Below are 22,564 nucleotides of genomic sequence, written 5' to 3' on the forward strand. Positions count from 1 at the left end.
TGCCTGCTTCTCTTACTACCCTTCCATATATGACTCTCTTTTGCTAGCCACCTAGGAGGAGACTTACCTCCTTGTATCTACCCTGGGTCAGATCTTTGCCTAGTTCATTTGGTCTTTCCTTTTTTGCTTAGTTGTTCTTTTAGCGTAGCTCATTAGACACAACCAACCTCTTTTACCTTTTATCCATATTCATATACCTCTTCTATTTTGCTTTCAAATATTCATAGATTTGTTCCAATGTTTGATGACACCCATGTCCTTCAGTTCATTACTTATTACTGTTTCTTTTATTGGGTGCCTCAGACTTACGTTGTGCACCTGCTGTATCACTTTCTCCATCTCTTTGGATATTGACTTGAGATTTCATCCCTCTCCATTTCATGATAATGGTAGTATTCATTGATTTTTTTCTAGAAGTAATGTGGCAAGTTTATGATTGGCATCGGGAAGATAACGGGAAGGGTGGACCTGTGGAGAGAGACCATGAAAACAATGCATTGGGAAAAATATTTCCTTTGAGCAAAAACTTTGTTTCATTTACACAAAGACCCCATAAATGTGTCTCAAGAGGAATAAGTTTGAAACAAAATTCAGACCCAAGTTATCAGAGTAAAAGCTATGCAGAAATGAACTCTGATGAGTTAAATGGTTATGGGAAGTCATTTTTCCATACTCTACATGAAACCTCCCACCCTCGAGCCCAGTACTATGAACATAATTTATGTGTGAGGTCTTTCAGCACAGTAACAAATCTTAAAAGACATCACAGAATTCACACAGAAGGGAAACCTTACGAATGCAGTGAATGTCCCAGATCCTTCAGGTATAAGTCAAAGCTCATAATACACCAGAGAACCCATACAGGAGAGAAGCCATACAGATGCAGTGAATGTCAGAAAGGTTTCAGTACAAAATGTCATCTCACTCTGCACCAGAGAACTCATACAGGAGAGAAACCGTATGAATGTATCGAGTGTCAGAAATCCTTTAGAACAAAATATCATCTCATTCTACACCATAGGACTCATACAGGAGAGAAACCCTATGAATGCAAAGAATGTGGAAAAGCTTACAGGGAAAAGACGAAGCTCAGATTACATTACAGAACACATACAGGAGAGAAACCTTTTGAGTGTAGTGATTGTGGGAAAGGTTTTATGCAAAAGTCAAACCTGATTATCCATCAAAGAATCCATACAGGAGAGAAACCTTATGGATGTAAAGAATGTGGAAAGGCCTTCTGTAGTAAGTCTCAGCTTGTTGTTCACCAGCGAAATCATACAGGAGAAAAATCCTATGAATGCAGGGAATGTGGAAAAGCCTTCAATAAAAACTTACACCTCATAACACATCAGAAAATTCATATCAGAGAGAAACCTTATGAATGCAGTGAATGTGGAAAAGCTTTTGTACACACATCACAGCTCATTCTACATCAGAGAAATCATACAGCAAGAACACCTTATGAATGTGAGGGATGCGGGAAAGCCTTTAATAAAAAGTCACACTTCATAACCCATCAGAGAATTCATACGGGAGAGAAGCCTTATGAATGCAGTGAATGTGGGAAGGCTTTTGTAGACAAGTCACAGCTTATTGTTCATAGAAGAACTCATACGGGAGAGAAACCTTATGAATGCAAGGAATGTGGGAAAGCCTTTAATAAAAAGTCATCCCTCATAACACATCAGAGAATTCATACGGGAGAGAAACCTTATGAATGCAGTGAATGTGGAAAAGCTTTTATAGACAAGTCCCACCTCATTGTCCATCAGAGAACTCATACAGGAGAGAGACCGTATGAATGCAGTGAATGTGGAAAAGCTTTCATACGAAAGGCAATGCTCATTGTCCATCAGAGGACACATACAGGAGAGAAACCCTTCGTATGCCTTGAATGCCAAAAAGCCTTTAGCAGTATGGCAATGCTCAGTAGACATCAGTTGATTCATACAGGAGAGAAACCCCATGGATGCAGTGAATGTGGGAAGGCTTTCCGCCAAAAAAGCCATCTTATTATCCATCAACGATGCCATACTGGAGAGAAACCCTATGGATGCATTCCATGCGGTCAAATCTTCAACCAGAAGTCACAGCTCATTAGACATCAGAGACATCACACAGGAGAGAAACCATATCAGTGCACTCAATGTGGGAAAGCCTTTTTTGAGAAGTCATACCTCAGTGTCCATCAGAGAAGTCATGCAGGGCAGAAACCTTATCAATGTGGTGAGTGTGGGAAAACTTTCTCTGTCAAGTTCTTTCTCACTTCACATGAGGAAATTCATACATGAAAACAATCCCAGGAACACAGCACTGGGAAGACTTTAGTGAGATGCCAGATCTCCCTGAATATAAGAAAATTCACACGAGAGTCACCCTATGAATGCAGGGAAAGTTAGGGTACTTTTCCATTAATTTTGGCCTTTGTAAGTTTCAAAACTTACCCAGAAGAGAAATTTTTTAAATTCAGTGAATATAGGAAATATACTACCAATATAGGAAATATACTACCAATGTAGCCTCATATTTCATGAGAAAAAAGGCAGTATGAATGAAAAGTTGAAATCTCTTCTTGAGAAGAGATCCCATTATACATCGCACAAAATGAAACCTTTGGGTACAACAAATGTTTTTGATAGGCTATCGTAAAGTAGTCAGTTTTCACTGTGGAAAAAAATCTCACAAATATTGTGAATTCTTGAGTAGCTTCCAAACAAATGAGTTTTCATACCAAGGAATACAGATGGCTGAAGACTTGTGATAAGGGATGCCTCTGGCATGAAGTCCAAACTTATCATGCATCAGATAATATTTTTTTAAGGAGAATTAGTAGAGTGTAATGATGGTGGGAAAGTTTATTTACATATAAACAACTTTATAATAAAAATTTTGATCATCGTATTACCATGTATTTATAGAAAATGTAACACAAAGTAGTCAGTTAGGAAGAGCAGATAACTTTAGCATGCCAAAGGACACTTTGTTTCATGTTTGAATATATTGCATAGTCAAAGAAGTAAATTAAGAAAGGTCCCAGATGTATGTATTTGCTTTGTGTCTGAGTATTTTTGTAGAACATGTATATGATGATTTTCAAATTTCACAAGGTATTGAAAGTTGTGTACCACGAAATTCTTGTTCCAGTTTGTATGTCTAATATCTACCAAAAATGTCAACATAGTGAAATATATAAATCACAAGGAAAGTAATTCAGCTTAACATTAAACAAGACTATAGCACCATTTACACCTTTTTGGTTTTTGTTTTACTGTTACTGGTATTGTAAATGAATCTGGTACTTTTCAGCCCTTAGGAATGATAAATTTTTTTAAAACAAATTGTCTTCTGGTTGTCACTCAGAAAACAAAAAACAAAACCCCAAAAAAACCCCATTACAAATATTGAGGTTTAAGAGTGATAAGTAATCACAACTCTTCTGTCCCCAAATGAGTTCTGAAAAACTGGAAGCAGCTGCTATTTTCTAAGAAATGAAGATTAAAATGTCTCTTGTCTTGGTGGTTGTGCTGAAATGGGGAATGAATATGGCTTAGACTTATAGCCAGACGTGCTTGCCACGGCTTTCCTCCATGAAAACCTAGTTTATTTGTTTCCTAGAGCTGCTGTAACAAAGTATACTATTAACTGAACGGGTTTAAACAACAGAAATTTACTACTGTCTCAGTTCTGGAGGCCAGAAGTCCAAAGTCAAGGTGTCATCAGGGCCATGCTCCCTCTGAAAACTGTTGAAGATTCCTTCCTTGCCTCTTCCTAGCTCCTGGTGATTTATGGGCAACTATTGGCTTTCCTTAGTCTGCAGCTGTATAACTCCAACCTCGGTCTTTGTCATCACATGGCATGCTCCCTGTGTGCCTCTGTGTCTCCACATGGCCAACTTCTAAGAACACCAGTTATTGGATTTGGAGCCACCCTACTCCAGGATGAGCTCATCTCAACTAAACTCCATCTATAACAACTCAATTTTCTGAGGTATTGGAGGTTAGGACTTCAACATACTTCTTTTCGGATGGGGGGAGTGGATACACGATTCATCCAAAACTCCTAGTACAATTGACCCTTGAACATTGCAGGGGTTAGGGGCGCTGACCCCCTATGCAGTCGGGAATCCTTATATAACTTTTGACTCCCCCAAAACTTAAGTACTAATAGCTTTCTTTGATTGGAAGACTTACCAGTAACAAACAGTCGATTAACACATATTTTATATGTTATCTGTATTATATACTGTATTCTTACAATGAAGCTAGAGAAAAGAAAATGTTATTAAGAAAGTCATATAAGGGGGAATTCCCTGGTGGTCCAGTGGTTAGGACTCGGTGCTTTCACTGCCGTGGGCCCAGGTTCAGTCCCTGGTCAGGGAACTAAGATCCTGCAAGCCACACGGCGCGGCCAGAAAGAAAAGTCATAGGGAAGAGAACATACGTTTAAAGTACTGCACTGTATTTATCAATACCATAAGTTTACATCATCCGTTTACAAGCTGAATCATCTGTCAGTATCTACATCAATGTTATATGATACAAAACACTGTAGATGTTATACATATTACTAACACTAAGCATCAAAAATGAAAAAGTAATGTGAAAAAATTCATTTATTTACAGGTATAACAACTCATACATTGATAATGAAGAAGTAACAATAATATTTTATCATCTTGGGCACACTGTTGTTCAACTGTGTTTTTCCCTCACCTGTTATTTATCCTAGTGTTCATAGGCACACATTTTTTTTTTTTTTTTTTTTTTTGGTGGGGCATATATCTAGGAGTGGATTTGTTGGGCCATAGAGTGATTTTTAAGACTTTAAAGTGGAAAATGTAAAAATATGCAAGAGTAGAAAGATTCAAAAATTTTAAACATTTTTTGATTTCACTGATTGCCTTTCCTCCCCCCACCCCAGGAATATTTTTAATCAAATGTCATATAGTATAATTTCCTCCTTAAATACTTTAATATGTATCTGTAACAGATAAGGATTTTAAAAAGACTATAGTCACCATTATACTCAACAAAATAGACAGTATTTCTTGAATATATTCAGGTTCTCCTATAGTGTGTGTGTGTGATTTATTATAAGGTATTGGCTCACATGATTATGGAAGCTGAGAATTTGGAGGTGGAAAGGGTGGGGAAGACTTCTTTCTGAGAGATTAATAATTCTGTTAACTGTTCCTGAGAAACTCACCTCATCGAAAGAACAAACTATTGACAGCTTAACTTGCCCACATCTGCCAATTCAAGACCTGAGTAGCCCCAGAGGGCCTTGAACAAGATATTGGGGACAACAGCCTTTCTGTCAAAGTTTATTTTGCTTGAAGAAGACCATTTGTTCTTGGGTGTGGGCTATACAGATGTTTCTGTGTTTGCGAGATCTACCATTAATTCTTATTCTGTTGTAAAGAGAACATTTATTCAACTGCTAATAATCGGAGGAATCTTGTTGCATATTACAATTACCAGGAAGTTTTGTGAATAAATACAGGTTCCTGGGACTTCCTTGGTGGCGCAGTGGTTAAGAATCCGCCTGCCAATGCAGGGGACACGGGTTCGAGCCCTGGTCTGGGAAGATCCCACATGCCGCGGAGCAACTAAGCCCGTGAGCCACAACTACTGAGCCCGCGTGCCACGACTACTGAAGCCCGCGCGCCTAGAGCTCGTACTCCGCAACAAGAGAAGCCACCGCAATGAGAAGCCCGCGCACCGCAGCGAAGAGTAGCCCCTGCTCGCCTCAACTAGAGAAAAAGCCCTCGCACAGCAACGAAGACCCAACGCAGCCAAAAATAAATAAGTTTATTAAAAAAAAAAAAAAAAACAGGTTCCTGCATTAAGCACCAGACTTTATGAATCAGATGCCTTGATGCTGCAGTGACCTAACCCATATTTTATTTTATTTTTAATTGTTTAATTTTTATTTTTTATTGGAGGATAGTTGATTTACAATATTGTGGTCTAACCCATATTTTAAAAAAATACCTCCCCAAGCGATTCTGTTGGAACAGTATCAGTTGTAGATCCAACATTTGGGAAACAGTTATCTAGATGGTATTTGGAGCTGGGAGGGGCCTGAGATGGGAATGTGAGGGGAAAAACACAGTTGAACAATCCACAGCGTTCCAAGATTATGAAGCATTTACACAGATTTTCTTTTATCTTGTAGCAGTGGTAACTCTTAGGGTGGGATGAAATACAGGAGAGATCTCCAGTCTCTGGAATGTACGTTCTGGAATGAAGGGGACTTCCTGGATTAAAAACAAAACAGAAAACAAAAAAGTTCCTTGGATAAAAACAGCAAGGTCCTACTGGGACACACAGGGAACTGTATTCAATATCCTGTGATTAAACCATAAAGGAAAAGAAAAAAAAGTTCCTCGTTCAGATGGTCTCAGAAATTCGCTCTAGAAGCTCCCAGGGAAAATAATCTAAGTCTCACAAAAGTCCTCTCCCAGTGAGGGTCAGAGAGCTGGGGATGAGGCGACTCCCATTTCCTTGCTTTCTGTTTTAGGCAGCCACGAGGTGGAGCTCGATTTCATTAGTTTTTCATTATCAGTTGGGACAAACTGAACGATACCAAAGCCAGTCATGCCAGGATTGTTTACTGCTGCTGCTTTTTGACCCCTCAGCTCTGTCCTAATTATGTACTGATGCGATACAACCAGTTGCCTCTCATTGCTTAGAATTTACTCACATCTAGCTGGAAGGATGGCTGCCAAAAGCATTGTTTCAGGCGGATGAATTTCCACTCACTTCTGGCCATGAAGGAGAGGGGTGAATATCGAGTAGGAAGCTGGCAGTCTCTACCACATCCTACTCATTTGTCTACCCCATACCCCTGTATACTCTTCTCCCCAAACAGAAGTAGTCCCATCCTTCCCAAGGGAGACAACTCCAAAGTTTTATTTTGGAGTTTTAGACTCAATCAGGTCTAGAAATATTTGTGGCGAGCAGTCCATAAACTTTAAAAGAATCCTCAGAGACCCAATATACAATGGTGCAATGAGAATAGGCATCCACAATGAAAACTTCCAATGAAGAACAGAAAACTGGGGAGGATACAGCAGGCGCTATTCTATTGCAACCAAGGCCAATGGGCAGGAATAGTGAGAGTTCCCTGTCCTGGCACTCAATTTGGAAGCACTCGTTCTCCTATCTAGAGGATGTACACCATCCTTCATGACTCCTGGCTTTGCCCTCTTGTCTTTATTAGTTGTTCCTTATTTTCTATGGTCACATCTTAGTTGGGCATTGAAGAGTATACATTTCTTGGGAATTAAAAAGCATTTCTAAGAGTCAAGAATGCAAATGAGATGGGTAAACGTCTTTGCCTTAAAAATGCAAAAACTTTAGGGGTGACATGAGGGGAAGGGAAAAAAAAGGATGACTGAGTAAAAACAGTGGAGTGGGTGAAGGACTTTTGATAACAAGACTAGCTAATATTCATTTTGAGTTCTTTCTTTTGCCAACTCATCAGGAGTGTGTTATATGATGAAGGGCAATTTGTGAGTGATTATTTGCAGAAAGCAAGGGAAAGGCTGAGTGCTGTTGTAAACTGATTTATTTCAAAACAAAGTCATCAGGCAACAAGGGTACTTTACGTGAAGCTGAGATTTAAAACCAGAGGTATTCATAAAAAGGTAAAGCACGTGGAAATTTGTATTTTGCTTTTTAAAAACTTTCTATTTTATTATATTTTTATTTTTGGCCGCACCACGCAGCATGTGAGATCTTAGTTCCCCAACCAGGGATCAGACCGACAGCCCCTGCAGTGGAAGTGCAGAGTCTTAACCACTGGACTGCCAGGGAGGTCCCTGGGAATTTGTAAAAATTGGTTGCCAAGGGGAGGGGTTTGGGGCGGGGGAGGGAAGGATTGGGAGTTTGAGATTAGCACGTGCAAACTAGTATATATAGAATGGATAAACCACAAGGTCCTACTGTATAGCACAGGGAACTATATTCAATATCCTGTGATAAACCAGAATGGAAAAGAATATGAAAAAGAATATATATGTGTATAACTGAGTCACTTTTGTGTACAGCAGAAATTAACACAACATTGTAAATCAACTATACTTTAATAAAAAAAATAAAATAAAATAAATGTGGTTTTGATGATATTATTCAGACATTATTTAGACTAACCTAGTACTAACCTAACCCATCTCCAAAATGCTTGTAAAGTAAACCATCAACGCTGTCTTGGTTTAAGCCATTGTTAGGTGTAATTGTAAATTGCAGATTACTTATAATTGGAAGCACCATAATTGATACAAGACCTTGGGAATAATGTTCTTAGGGTGACTGTCCTTACCTCTGTGTCTATTTTCCCATATTCCCCCATATTACCGTGATACCCTTGGATGATACTTTCTTAAAATTTCAGAAAGACTGCCATCTCTTTGGTCTAGAAGCCTACTAATGAGCTTCCGCAGGAGCAGAGGATGATGGCATTAATCTTGGTAGTGGTGAGCGGATGGGGACTCTTCTATCTTGTCCCACTGTCGGCTCCTCCGCCTCCCACCTTTCGGAGCACTCTCTGTGTTTCTGGTTCTCGTCTCTCTCATCTTCATCTCTGCCTTTCATTATTATCTCTGATTCTTCTCACCTCAGTCCTTGCCTCTCTCTTTATCCTGATTCCTTGAGAGAGAAGGGACCTGGCTACCCAGATTCTTTGACTCTTGATGTTGAGAGGGTTGAACTTCTGCATCCCACAGAGGATGGAGCTTGAGAAAAACAGTCAGGTGCTTGAGTCTCTAAAAGTGCCCAGTCTACTCCCCAAAGGCTCTTAAAACAAGTACCGTATTGGTGTATTCTCGGGCCCATTGAGAAGCAGAAAGAGCCCTAGTTTTCTGTTACCCAATTGGTTTCAGTTCCCTTCCCCTTTCCCTGTTCCTTTGGTGTGTCATTTTTTTTGGAGGGTGGGGGGTTCACCACGCATGGCTTGTGGGATCTTTCCCAACCAGGGATCGATCGAACCCGGGCCCCCCGCAGTGAAAGCGCTGAGTCCTAACCATTGGACCGACAGGGAATTCCCTGGTGTATGTTCTATGAAGACCTTTAGAACCAGAGTCACTCTCCTCGGGAGACCAAGGCTTAGAACTGTCCAGAGCAAGGACCGCAGTTGCTGGAGAGTCCAGGTGAAAAAACATATCCCTTGGGGGCTGGGGAGCTAGGCAAGGGCATGCTCAGTAGAATGGTGGGGACAAAAGACTCTTTGGAGAGAATCATAGACAACTATGAGGTGAAGAAATGAATACTGCAAACATACACAACTCTTTGGGGATGTTTGGCTGTGGAGAAGGAGAGCCCAGGAACTGGTTGGAAACTAAGGAAGAATGTGGAGTGGAAGGGTAAACTTAAAAAGAAAAAAAAAAAGAGGTTCTAGACCTTATTGGGTGCTGTTGGGAATGATGGAAGGGAAGGGAAAAATTTGATGCTGCAGGAGAGAGAGCAGATAAGTCAAGGAGGGAAGTTCTTGAGAAAATGAGATGAGTGGCATTCAGAGGACAAGTAGGACATGTCTTGGGCAGGGATACTTGTTTTCTGATCGCAGAGGTGAAGACAGAGAAGAGTGGTGCAGTGGTGCAGGTGCATCTTGTTTCTCCATTCATCCACTGATGGACCTTTGGTTGTTTCCACCTTCTGGCTATTGTGAGGAGTGATACTATGAACACCTGTGCACACGTTTTCGTTGGAGTGCCTGTTTTCTCTACGCACCGTTTGCCCAGTATGTCCTCTTGGAGGGCAAGAAATTTATCTTCTTCAGCTAAGTAATCTGTCTGGGAGGTGTCTTGCATTTTAGCAATTGTGGGAGCATCTGTGATACTGTAATGACAGTAAGAAATATATATTTGGTCTTCATCCCTGTTCCTGGCACAGAGCTCCCCAAGCCCTTGTAATTCCCTGTGAGGAGAGCAATAAAGGTGCCTTTTTGTTACGTTAATGAGGAGGCTTCTGGAGAGCACCTAAGGATGGGGGATGGTCACCAGAGGAACCAACCCTATGAGTAGAGGGTTGGAACTTTCAACCCCACCCCTGGACCTATGAGCGGCTGGAGATTGAGTTCCATCAATCCCCATCAATGGCCAATGATTTAATCAATCTTGCCTATGTAATGAAGCCTCCCTAAAAACTCAGAAGGATGGGGTTTGGAGAGCTTCCAGGTTGGGGAAAACCCAGAAGGCTTCCACGTGCCACCATGGCGCCTGTGCCCTGAAAAACTGTGGGACCCAACCTGGAGGGATTTGGGGAGGAGTTTTATAGCAGTGGTTCAAGGGCAGGGTTGCTGATAAAGGTCAGGCCTACAATCCTTTAATCTGGCCTCAGGTGGTCTCCTGATGAGCTTCTCTGGTTCCTTTAATCTGGCCTCAGGAACTCAGGGAAGGTCACAGAGGCTGGAGTCTATTCTCTACAAACAAGAAACGGGGTACACAGAAAGGCTTCCATGTCCAGGAGCCCCACAGGGTCCTGCTTGGTTTCACTAGGACACCCAGCTGGTGCTGGAGAACTGCTTGCTTTGGGAAGAAATCCATATATTGGAATTAGGGTCAGAATCAGACCATCGTACCTCCCAAAAGCCCCTTCCCACTTTCTTCCTCGTTGACCAAACTCTTTTTCATGCATCCCTCCCAGAGTCTAAATCTCCAGTGGAGGAACTAGATTATACGTTTAATTTAATTTTAATCCATTTACATCTAATAGCTGCATGTAGCTAGTGGCCACGGGCTTGGCCAATGTGACTGAGGGCTGCCCGCTCTCCTCTCCCATCACATCTGAGCTGATTAAGGCTGTTCTGGGTCCAGTTTGCCTGTGTGTTCTGGCCAGAGAGCTGGCTCACAGGCCCCAGGGAACATGAAGAAACAAGCATCCTCATACTGTCCTGTCTGTCTTCGTATTCCCAGTTTTCTCTCTGCTTTCAACAACTGTGTTTGTGATATAGCCATTAACATTTCCTGATCACCTTTAAAACCTCCAAGAGGGACATCCCTGGTGGTCCAGTGGTTAGGACTCCTAGCTTCCACTGCAGGGGGCGCAGGTTTGATCCCTGGTCAGGGAACTAAGGTCCCGCATTCTGTGTGGTGTGGCCAAAAAAAAAAAAAAAAAAATCAGGGTTCAGCAATTTAAAAAAACAAAAACAAAAACCTCCAAGAGACCTGTATGTCCTCAGCCCAGATGTGCAGAGGGTCACAGGACATCAGGAGCATGGAGGTAAGTGAATTGGATATTTAGATTCCAAGGAGGTTCCAGCGCACCCCCAAAAGTCACTAACACAGGCATTGTGGCAGCATATCCTTGGCTGTTTGGAAACCAGGAGTGATCCCTCCCAGTTCCTGTTACTCAGGCAGCCCCAGATCTACCTCCCCTTCCGGCCCCTCAGCTCTGCTCCTTCGGAAGTCGCTAAAGCTTAGGAAACTTTGCCCAGGTCAGAAAATAATCCATGAGGGGTAAAGAACTGAGAACTTCAGCTCTCAGGTGACTAAGAGGGAGTCCTGGGGACCCAGACTCCCAGCACTGAGGGCTTCCTCTCTTTGAGCCTCTGTCTTCTCACCTGTAAATTGGGTCTATTAACAATCCTTCCTGTGCAAGATTGTCCGCACAACGAAAAGAGACATTGTGTATTCGCACCACAAAATGCTCCTCTATGGGAATGAGAAGGAGCAAATCATAACATGCACACCTGTGGCTGAATCTCACAGACATAACATAGAGAGAGAGAAGCCAGGCACAAAAGAGGATGCACTGTCCGATTCCATTTACGTGATGTTTCAAAACAGGGGAACTAACCTATGCTGATTAGAGTGAGGACGTTGTTTATCCCCACGTGTGTGTGTAGGATGTCTGGAAGGGGACAGTGGGGGCATTCTGCTTCTTGTTCTGGGTGCTTGTTATTCAGGTGTCTTAACATTGGGAATATTGATTGATGGGACATTTATGATATGTGCAATGGTTTGGGTGTATATTACATTTCACTGAAAATTTTACTGAGAGAGAAAAAGGAGGGAGGGATAGAGAGGTGAGCGATGGAGAGAGAAGAGAAGGAGGGAGGGAGAGGGGATGGAGGGCAGGAGAAAGGAAGAGAGGAAAAAAAAAGGGAGGGAGAGATCAGAGGGATGGAGAAACAAGGAAGGGAGGGAGGAACACTTTCCTGGAACAGCGAAGGTAAAGAAAGGGTGAGTCTTGGAATCTTCTGCAGCGGGACGGATGACGTGGGGTGAGTTGATAACAGGGTTCAGTAGAGTCAGTGGAAATCATTTCTTATCCTCCCCCCCCCCACACCCCCATCCACACAACTGGAGGCTGGGAGAAACACCAGCACCACAGACAGAAATAGCCGGCTTCCAAGCACAGTCGTCAGTGACCTGAAGCAGCTGGACAGTGCCTGAGCCAGAGAGGCCGCCACTGACAAGCGCCCTCTGTTGTCAATACTATTTCCATGGGCTGGAGCTGGCCTCGGTCTCCCAAGCCTCAGAGTAGCCAGGGCCCACGATTCCTGGGACTCTGACATGATGGAGGCCCCACGTCTGTCCCACCCACCCCCAACCCATATATCAGAGCGTGTTGAGATGGCTCGTGCCAGCTCACAGACACTTGTTAACATTTCAGGATTTTTTTTTTTAAGAAGTTTTTTTTTTTTTTTTGTGGCTGTGTTGGGTCTTCGTTTCTGTGCGAGGGCTTTCTCCAGTTGCGGCGAGCGGGGGCCACTCTTCATCGCGGTGCGCGGGCCTCTCACTATCGCGGCCTCTCTTGTTGCGGAGCACAGGCTCCAGACGCGCAGGCTCAGTAGTTGTGGCGCACGGGCTTAGTTGCTCCGCGGCATGTGGGATCTTCCCAGACCAGGGCTCGAACCCGTTTCCCTGCATTGGCAGGCAGATTCTCAACCACTGCGCCACCAGGGAAGCCCCAGGATTTTTTTTTTTTATTGAAGGATAGTTGATTTACTATCCTTCAATAAAAAATGTGTTAATATCTGCTGTACAGCAAAGTGAGTCAGTTATACATATATATACATAACTGTTTATTTTTTATTTTTTTTAGTTGCAGCTTGCGGGTTTCTTAGTTGCGGCATGCCTGCGGGATCTAGTTCCCTGACCAGAGATTGAACCTGGGCCCCCTGCATTGGGAGCACAGATTCTTACCCACTAGACCACCAGGGAAGTTCCTATACATACTTTTTAAAAATATTCTTTTCCACTATGGTTTATCACAGGATACTGCACATAGTTCTCTGTGCTACACAGTAGGACCCTGTTGTTTATCCATCCTATATATAAAAGCTTACATCTGCTAACCCCAATCTCCCACTCCATCCCTCCCCTAATCCCCTCCCCCTTGGCAACCACCAGTCTGTTCTCTATGTCTGTAGGTCTGTTTCTGTTTCGTTGATAAGTTCATTTGTGTCATATTTCATATTCCACATATAAGTGATATCATATGGTATTTGCCTTTCTTTCTGACTTACTTCACTTAGTATGATAATCTCTAAGTTCATCCATGTTGCTGCAAATGACATTATTTCATTCATTTTTATGGCTGAGTAGTATTCCATTATATATATATATGTGTGTGTATATATATATATATACACATATATATATATATATATATATACATACATAGCACATCTTCTTTGTACATTCATCTGTCGATAGACATTTAGGTTTTTTCCATGTATTGGCTATTGTGAATAGTGCTGCTATGAACATAGGGGTGCATATATCTTTTTGAATTATAGTTTTTTCTGGCTATGTGCCTAGGAGTGGGATTGGTGGATCATATGGTAATTCTATTTTTAATTTTCTGAGGAACCTCCATACTGTTTTCCACAGTGGGTGCATCAACTTACATTCCCACCAACAGTGTAGGAGGGTTCCCTTTTCTCCACACCCTCTCCAGCATTTGTTATTTGTAGACTTTTTAATGATGGCCATTCTGACCGGTGTGAGGTGGTACCTCATTATAGTTTTGATCTGCATTTCTCTAATAATTAGTGATGTTGAGCATCTTTTCATGTGCCTATTGGCCATCTGTATTTCTTCTTTGGAGAAATGTCTATTTAGGTCTTATGCCCATTTTTCAATTAGGTTATGTTTTTTTTGTTTGTTTGTTAACATTTCAGGAATTTTATGAGCCATTATTAGAAATCAGTCATATAAAATTACAATGAAATAAGTGATATTCAAAACAAAGGTAACAAATTCTCAAATTCAGCCCTTCCTAATTACTTTGCTACATTTTGATGAACCAGTGAAATTCCAACATCCATCTTCCCTCTTTTATGTTTGTCTCTCATTAACATAAACAAAAATATCAGCCGACACTCATGTAGGAACTACATTTGTGGCATCCATAACAGGAGCTTCTTCTTTGCTGGACTGGAGAGTAACCAGACATTTATTGGTAGTCTGATTTTGTGACATTCCTGTTCGAGACAGAATGATGAAAACTGGTACTGGATTTTGTAAGAAATAGCAAGTCGCCCTGAAACTATAGTGGTGTGAAATTTACAATTAAGAATATCGTGTATTGTATTATGATTTGTAAACTGCTACATATCATTTATAATCAGTAAAATTTATCATAAACATATGTATTTATATACAGACGTACTTTTTTTTCCCCTCTAGAGCTGGCGGTTAAATGTTTACCAGCATACCACAGTGCTGAAAATACCTGTGCTTGGGATTCTGTAAGAACCGTGTTCAAATCTCGGCCCTGTCACTACTTGTGTGACCTTAGAGACGTCATCCCCCTTTTTTGGACTTCAGTTTTCTCTTCTTTAATACAGAAGCTATAATCACTGAGGGTGATCTTTTGGCTGGAGCTAATAAGTATGAAGTGGGTAGCCCAGGGCTTGGTATATATCACAGCCACCGTCAACATTATGGCTCTTTCCACTTGCTGGAGACAAGCCTGCTCTCCCTCTGCTTTCTCTGTCCTCTGAGATCCAGACCACAGTGACATGGCCCTTCCCTCTCATCCTCACAATCCTCCTTCCTCATGGGACCTCCCTTTCCCAATCAACACGTTGGGAAATCCTTCAGCAGACTTTCCTGTGAATCCCTGGACCTGGGGAGAGATGGGAGGGGACACATTCTGGTCCCATGTACCTTAGAAGAAGAAGGTCCCTGTGAGCTTCTCCAGGGCAAAAACCAGTTCCTGGTTTATTGTATGCCAGGCACTGTGCTGTTGCATTGATTTGTTAGGGCTGCTATAACTCATTACCACAAACTAGGTGGCTTAAAAACACAGAAATGTATTCTCTCACAGTTCTGGAGCCTAGAAGTCTGAAATCAAGGTGTCAGGAGGGTTGGTTCCTTCTGAAGGTTCTTAGGGAGATCGGTTTTATGCTTCCTCCTGCTTTCTGGTGGTTGCCAGCAATCCTTGGTGTGATGGATTCAGTTGTAACCTCCCCCATATTCCTAAATTGAAGTCCTAACCCTGCAGTACCTGTGAATGTGACCTTATTTGGATAATAGGTTGTTGCATATGTCGTTATTTAAGTTAAGATGAGGTCATACTGAAGTAGGGTGGGCCCCAATCTAATAGGGCTGGGTGTCCTTATGAAGAGGGGAAATTGGGACACAGACACGCATGCAGGGAGAACGTCATGTGAAGATGAGATGGGGGTGATGCTTCTACAAGAGAAGGGATGCCGAAGATTGCCAGCAAACCACTAGAAGCTAGAGAAGAAGGCTGAGACAGATTCAGAGCCTTCAGATTCACAACCCTGTCAAAACCTTGACCTCAGACTTCCAGCCTCAAGATCTGTGGGGCAATACATTTCTGCTGTTTAAGCCACAAAGCTTGTGATACTTTGTACAGAAGTCCTGTAAAACGAATACACTTGGCTTACAGATGCATCCCTCCAATTTCTGCTCTGTCTTCATATCACCTTCTCCTCCGTGACTACTGTTGACTAATCTCCCTCTGACTCACTCTTATAAGGGCTCTGTCATTGGATTTAGGTAGGGGTGATCTCATCTCAAAATCCTTAACTTGATCACATCCGCAAAGACCCTTTTCCCAAATAAGGTCACATTCACAGGTACAAGGGGTCAGGACTTGGGCCTGTCTTTGGGGGGCCACCAGTCAACCCACTATATCTGGGGATTCATATAACGTACATCCTCTCATGTAATCTTCGCTCCAAAAGAGAGTCAGAGGAGGGAAACCGAGGCTATGAGCGCACAAGTCACTTTTCCAAAGTCACACTGTTAGGTCAGAGGTGGGATTATAATACAGGGCCCTCCAACCTGCTGCTATTTCACGCTCTGTCCCAGAGGAGGCCTCAGTAACAGTGTTTGATGAATGAATGCATGAATGAGTGAATGAATGAAGCAACTTAGTAACGGGAACGGAAAGCAATCTTGTGCAAATATTTCCTAGAAATAGCAAATTATCAGCAAGTTTGGGAGTTCACTTATTTTACTTACTTTCTTTCTTTCTTTCTTTCTTGGCCACGCCACACGGCTTGTGGGATCTTAATTCCCTGACCAGGGATCGAACCCAGGCCCTTCACAGTGAGAGTGTGGAGTCCTAACCACTGGACAGCCAGGGAATTCCCTGGGAGTTCATTTAAACCAGGTTCCATGCCTGGTATTTCCAGCTCCCTGCATGACATTGAATATATCAAGACCTTAATTTCCTTATCTGTAAAATGGGGATTATAATACTTGCCTCAAATGGTTTTCAAGGGAGTTAAATAAGAGTAGGCATGAAATAGGAGCCTGGGGGGGGAGGGGGGAAAATGTCACTTCAGAACCATTGGGGGCTTTTTTTTTTTGGCCGTGCCATATGGGGCTTGTGGGATCTCAGTTCCCTGACCAGGGATTGAACCCAGGCCAAGGCAGTGAAAGCTGGAATCCTAACCATTAGGCCCCCAGGGAACTCCGTGGGGGCATATGTTTAAGTCATTTGCGGGGTCCTGAGCTCACTGAGTCAGAATATATGGGAGTGGGACCCAGAAATCTGTATTTTTAGCAAATGCACACAGCTGATTCGGATGCTCTGGTGCCCCCAGACCCGTTTGCAGGAGGCTTGGATAGGTGATAAGAGCAGATGGTGGAGGAGGTTTCTGTCTGTGTGCCCTTGGGCACCTTCCCTCAACTGGTCTGGTCCCCAGGTCAGAGCTGAGGTCGCCGGGGAAGGTCAAGGATCCCCCTGTTGCCGCCTGAGTCAGTCATGCAGACCCTCAGCTGCTGCTGGTTCAGGAACAGCTAAAACTCACCTCAAATTCCAGTGTGCTGGGCAGACGCTCTCGCTTAACCTGAAGGGCTACCCTGCGAGGGACAACTTGAGATGTTCCCATTTTACAGATGAGGAAACAGAGGCTCAGGGGAATCAATAACACGCAAGTAACCGGCTCATACCTGGGGGCCCCAGCCCATCCCCCCGGCCCCCCATCATCCTCTCCTCCATCTTCTGACTCAGACTGTTGCGTTTCTCCCATGAGAGGCTATTCAGGCCCTGGTCTGTGGTGGAGGCGGACCCAGGACTCACCGTGGACAACGGGAACTTTGGGAAGGGAGCCGGGGAGGTACAGAGCCAAAGCCATATATGCAAGAGTAACCTGGGCCTTGAAATTTTTTCTGTCAGAGCTCTGAAGACGATGGACCCGAGGGTCCAGGGCCCAGGCATCTTCTACAACACACAGGGCTACAGGTGCCCAGCCCCTCCCCCCTCAGACCCAGGGGTCCAGCCCCCAGCCTCCTCTTCCCCCAGTGACCTACTTACCTGGCTCTGCTGACTCCATGCTGTATCACTCTGGCCAGGAAACAACTCTTCCCAGGCCTCAGTTTCCCTCTTTGGAAAATGAGACTCCCCTCTTGCTTCCCTGGGAGAGGATAGAGCTGCTGAAAAGGAAGTCCTTCTCTGGCTCTTTCTGTCTCTGTTCCCCTCTGGGGAGAAGGGTAGGAGCAGAGAGGAAGCGGGGTGGCGGTGTCTCCGGCTGGAGGGATGGGGTTACAGCCAGACGGGGCTGTCCCTCTCCTCGCGGCCTCGAAGGTCCCCCCAGCTTCTTCCCAGAGGCAGGTGGGTGTACAGTCATCAACTCCCTCCCTCCCACCCAGGATTTCGGCAGAATTTGGAGACCTAGGTGTTTCCCAGAACATGGGTGTTTGGCAGGAATGGCCCTGTGTAACCAGCTGCAGCCTGGCCAGGGCTCTGCCAAGAGGGCTGGGACACAAGCCCTGGAATTCCTGGAAGTCAGAGGCAATCCGCTTCCAGATTTGGGATCTTTGCTGTCCCTGGGAAGCCTTACTTAGGGTCCCACGTCCCTGGGAACTCCTCATCCTACCCCTCCCAGCTGCTGGGTAGTCGGTGGTGGAGGGCGGGTAGAATCCCACCTCTGGTCTTTTTCCCTCCCCCCTCTTCCCCATCCTCCCCTCTCTCTCCCTCCCCCCTCCTCCCTGCCCCTCCCTCCCCCTTCCTCCTTCTCTCCCTCCTCCCCTCCCTCCCCCTCCCTCCCCCTCCCTCCTTCCCTCCCATCCCCACCTTTTCCTCCTCTTCTTCCTCTTCCCTGTCTCCATCGACCATTCTGACTCTCCATCCCAATCTCACTCATTCATTCACCACGTATTTATCTATTGAGCACCTACTGTGTACCAGGCACGGGTCCAGACCCCAAGGAAACAGAGTCACCAACAGCACAGGCAAAAGCTGCTGCCTGTGTGGAGCTTGCATTCTGACAAGGGAGACACATATTATACAACGAGAATCAACGGGCAAGTTATACTTTATGTAGGAAGGGGACAAATGCTGTGGGGAAAAAAAAATTAGAGGGTAGAGAGGGTCAGGAGTCCCAGGGTGGGGCAGGTTTCCACATTAAGCAGGGTGGTCAGGTGAGCCAGCCTCCCCCTTCCCTCATCCTCCTCCCTCTTTCCTCCCACCCTCCCTCCCATCTTCCCTCCTCCCCTTCCCCCTCCCCCTTCTTCCTCCTCCCTCCCCTCCCCTCTCCCTTCTCCCCACCTCCTCCCCCTCTTCCTTTCTCCTCTGACTCTCAGTGTCTAGATTCTCCCAAAGCACTTCCCTCCCCCTCAGGACACCTTGCCGAGAAATCACACCCCTGGACTCAAGCACTGAACAGAACACAGACTTCTTCAAGTTGCTTCCCTAGGATCCTCACCCTCCCTAGTTCCGAAAGGAGGCAAAGGTAGTCAGACGCAGCTCAGACGAGAGGCTCAGTGGGTCTGCCCCCCACATCTGCTGCCCACCTCCCTGTCTCCTCCATCCTCAGGGTTTCCTCTCTGGCCTTTGTTCTCCTCACTCTGCAGGTGCCCTAGCGCTCCTCCCGCCGATGCTGCCTGCATCCGAGCTCACACTCTGCTCTCTTCCTCCCAGAGAAGACCCTGGTATGAACCCGCCACCCACACACCCGGGCCAAAAGCTCCTAGTCTGTCCACTCTGTGTGTCCCTCACAGGCACCCAGAGCTGATCCTGTCTCTCCCCTGCTCCCAGCCCTCCCGTGGTTCCCCAGCACCCAGGACAAAGTCCCAGCCTCTGAATCTGGCATTCAGAACCCTGCGTGGGGTGGACCCTGCTATGCACCCACCCCTGTGCGTCACCCTTTCAGCCTCCACAACATCAACTCCCAGGTACTTTCCGGACTGTCTAGGACATTTCTTGTCTCGGATGCCCGTCAGGTTCCACCTTTCAACCCCCAGCCCCACCCCCGCCGTCCTTACTCTGACTAACTTCTCAACATTCAGGACTCACCTCCTCCAGGATATCACCTTCTCCAGGAAGCCCTCCCTGACTCTCCTGCTGGGTTCATGCGTCCTTGTCCTCGAACTGTTCTGTGATCCTCTGTTTACACAACTGTCTCCTCCACCAGACTGGCATCTCCTCAAGGGCAGGGCCCGGGTCTGAGTCATTTCTGTGTGCCCAGCATCGCCCAGCTGAGAGCTTGGCCCACGAGGGGCACAGGAGATGTCCCTACAGGGAACAAATGTTCCTTCCCCTGCCTTTTCTCCATTGTGGCCTTATTATCTCCCCACTTTCGCTCTTTGGTCCTGTGTTCTGTAAACCACACCCTGAGGCTTTGCAATGATGATAGAAGTCTTGGGACGGCCACTGTGGACCCAGGGTGGGGACCTGAGATCAGCCACCAATGGAGTGGAGGATTCTGGGAGAGATGGCTGTTAGCGAGGGGAGCAGGAGGTGGTCCCGCCACTACCAGACCCTGCCTCCTGTGGGAGTGCTGACTTGGTCTGTCCTTGTCTTTCAGCTCTTGTCTTGGCTATTCCCAGCCTTGGTCATCTCTCCCTGCAAGGAATTCTGGGAGACTGGACTTCTGGGTCTGAGGGAGGAGAGGTTAGGGTTTTGAACGCCTAGGTCTGAGGGAGGAGGGGCTGGGGACCTGGACCCCTGGATCTGAGGCGGGAGGGGCCGGGGGCCTGGACTCCTGGGTCTGAGGGGGGAGGAACTGGGGGCCTGGACCCCTGGGTCTGAGGGGGGAGGGGCTGGGGGCTTGGACTCCTGGATCCTGGTGGAAGAAACCATTGGGGTTTAAAGTCCTGGTTCCTCCTCCCTTATCCACACTCCAGTTTTGGAAACATTTGGTTTTATACAGCTGCTCCACCCTGGCAGGGCGGGGTGGGGGGCTGGGCAGCCAACTGCCCGGCTTCTGAGTGGAGCTTGGGCTGCCCCCCACCCCCCATCCTGGGGTAGAGGAATCACCCTCCCCTCCTCCTCTGGGCTGGGCTCCCACTGGAGGACCCATCATCCTGACACATCCAGACACCAGGCGGTGGCCTAGGCTCCCGGCAACGGCGTCAGAGACTCAGAGACGGCGGCCCTGCCCTGGTGAGGTGGGCGGGGTGCCCCTGACTGGGGCCCTGAACTAGCCTTCTTCTCCCCGACAGCCAGGTTCATGCAGAGACCCAACCTGGTGAGGGCGCAGCACACCCTGCCTGTCCGGGGAAACCCAGGGAGTGAGGACTTGGCATCTTGCAGGGGAAAGCTCCAGAACAGGCTGGAAGAGATGGGGCAGCAGGGAGACATGAGGACTTAGAGACAGAAAAACAGAGAGAAACAGTATGAGAGGCAGAGAGAGAGAGTCAGAAAGAGAGAAACACACACCGAGATAGAGCATCAGAGATACACCAAGATGCAGAGAGACAGAGGGAGGAGAGAGATTGAGAGAGACAGACAGACAGACAGACAGAAGCAGAGAAAGGAGAAACAGGCAGCCACTGAGAGATCAGGGAGAAACAGAGAAACAGAAACTGGGAGACAGGGAAAAATAAAAAGCTAAGGATACAGATAGAAACAGAAAGAAGGAGATAGAAGTATACAAAGAGAGACACAGGCAGAGAAACACAAAGAGAGGAAGGAAGAGAGAAAAGAGAGAAAAAGGACAAAAAAGTCAGGGAGAGAAAGAAAGAGAGACACAGAACAAGAAAGTCAGGAGATGGAGAGTCAGAAATTTAGAGACAGACACAAACCCAGAAGGAAGCAGGTAGAAATGGAAGCCAAGGAGAGACTGGAACACAGAGAGAAAGAACCAGACAGGCAGACGGACAGAGAAACAAAGCCAGGGAGACAGAGACAAAATGATAGACTCAGAGAAAGACAGAGACAAAGAGAGAGGAGATGGTCAGGTACAGAAATACATAATCAGAGTCACAGACACAGGGAGAGAGACAGACGTCATCAGTTCATACTAAGAGGAGCAGAGAGAAAGAACTAGATACAGAGATTTTTTTTTCTTTAAATCATGAAAAGAAGGGCATGGAAACAATGACATTTATCACTGAGTCTAGTCCTGAGGAGCTGGGGACTCAGACACCCCAGCACCCCCCCTCCAGTCTCTTTGGTCTCTGAGCGAGGCCACTTCCACTTTTGCTCTGACTCAGTTTCCCAGGCTCCCTGGGGGCAGCTGACCAACAACTCTGAGTTTACCCTGGAGGCTCTGAGGAGACAAATCCCAATGTCCCAGCCCCCTCCCCAGACCCTGGCACATATGCACGCGCTCGTGCCACACACGCGCGCGCGCACACACACACACACACACACACACAAGCACACGCACATGGACCCGAATCAATTAGGCACTGAACGTTCAGACGTTCACTCACAGCTCCAGTTCCAGACAGAAGGCCCCCCAGGCCAGCGCACACACAGTCACACCCACAAGCACTCACGCACTCACGTGTGTGCATTTGATTGCATCTGCCAGTGGCCGAGACCAGTCCCCGGGGAACCCAATCCCAGACAGATTCTGAGGATCCGAGGAGAGGGGCAGTGTGTGGGGAGACTAAGGTGGAGGAGAAGGGGGGAGGCGAGGAGATCTGGGAGAGGGGGAAAGAGAGAGCCACGCGGGAGAGAGCAGAAAGAGGGAGGTGGGGAGAAAGAAAGTGATGGAGAGAAATCCAGAAGTGGAGGGAGAGACGAGAGCAGAGAGAGGAGAAGAAATCGAGGGGAGGGACGGGGAAAGGAGGGGGTGCGATGGGGGGGAGCTCAGCGGGAGACGGAAGGGCGGCGAGGATGGGGGCGCTGGGAAGGGAGGCCTGGCGCGGGGCGGGCGGTGGCGGGAAGCGGGTGGGGCT

At 46.0% G+C, this 22,564-nt stretch overlaps 1 protein-coding gene across 7 annotated transcripts in view; it reads left to right on the forward strand.

Annotated features, from left to right (window-relative positions):
- Positions 1-22,564, forward strand: part of HAS1 (hyaluronan synthase 1) — a 41,942-nt gene that overhangs the window by 9,292 nt on the left and 10,086 nt on the right. For 5 of the 7 annotated variants that reach the window (XM_059905900.1, XM_059905897.1, XM_059905901.1 and 2 more), the window contains exons 5-6: positions 19,289-19,366; positions 19,473-19,609. In XM_059905900.1, the coding sequence (XP_059761883.1) occupies positions 19,289-19,366; positions 19,473-19,609 (215 nt within the window). Of the gene's footprint in view, positions 1-414; positions 3,590-19,103; positions 19,168-19,288; positions 19,367-19,472; positions 19,610-22,564 lie in introns of those variants that run through there. The other 2 variants (XM_059905904.1, XM_059905903.1) reach the window with 2 other exon arrangements.

Source organism: Balaenoptera ricei, chromosome 19 (assembly GCF_028023285.1).
Source record: "Balaenoptera ricei isolate mBalRic1 chromosome 19, mBalRic1.hap2, whole genome shotgun sequence".
NCBI lineage: Eukaryota > Metazoa > Chordata > Mammalia > Artiodactyla > Balaenopteridae > Balaenoptera > Balaenoptera ricei.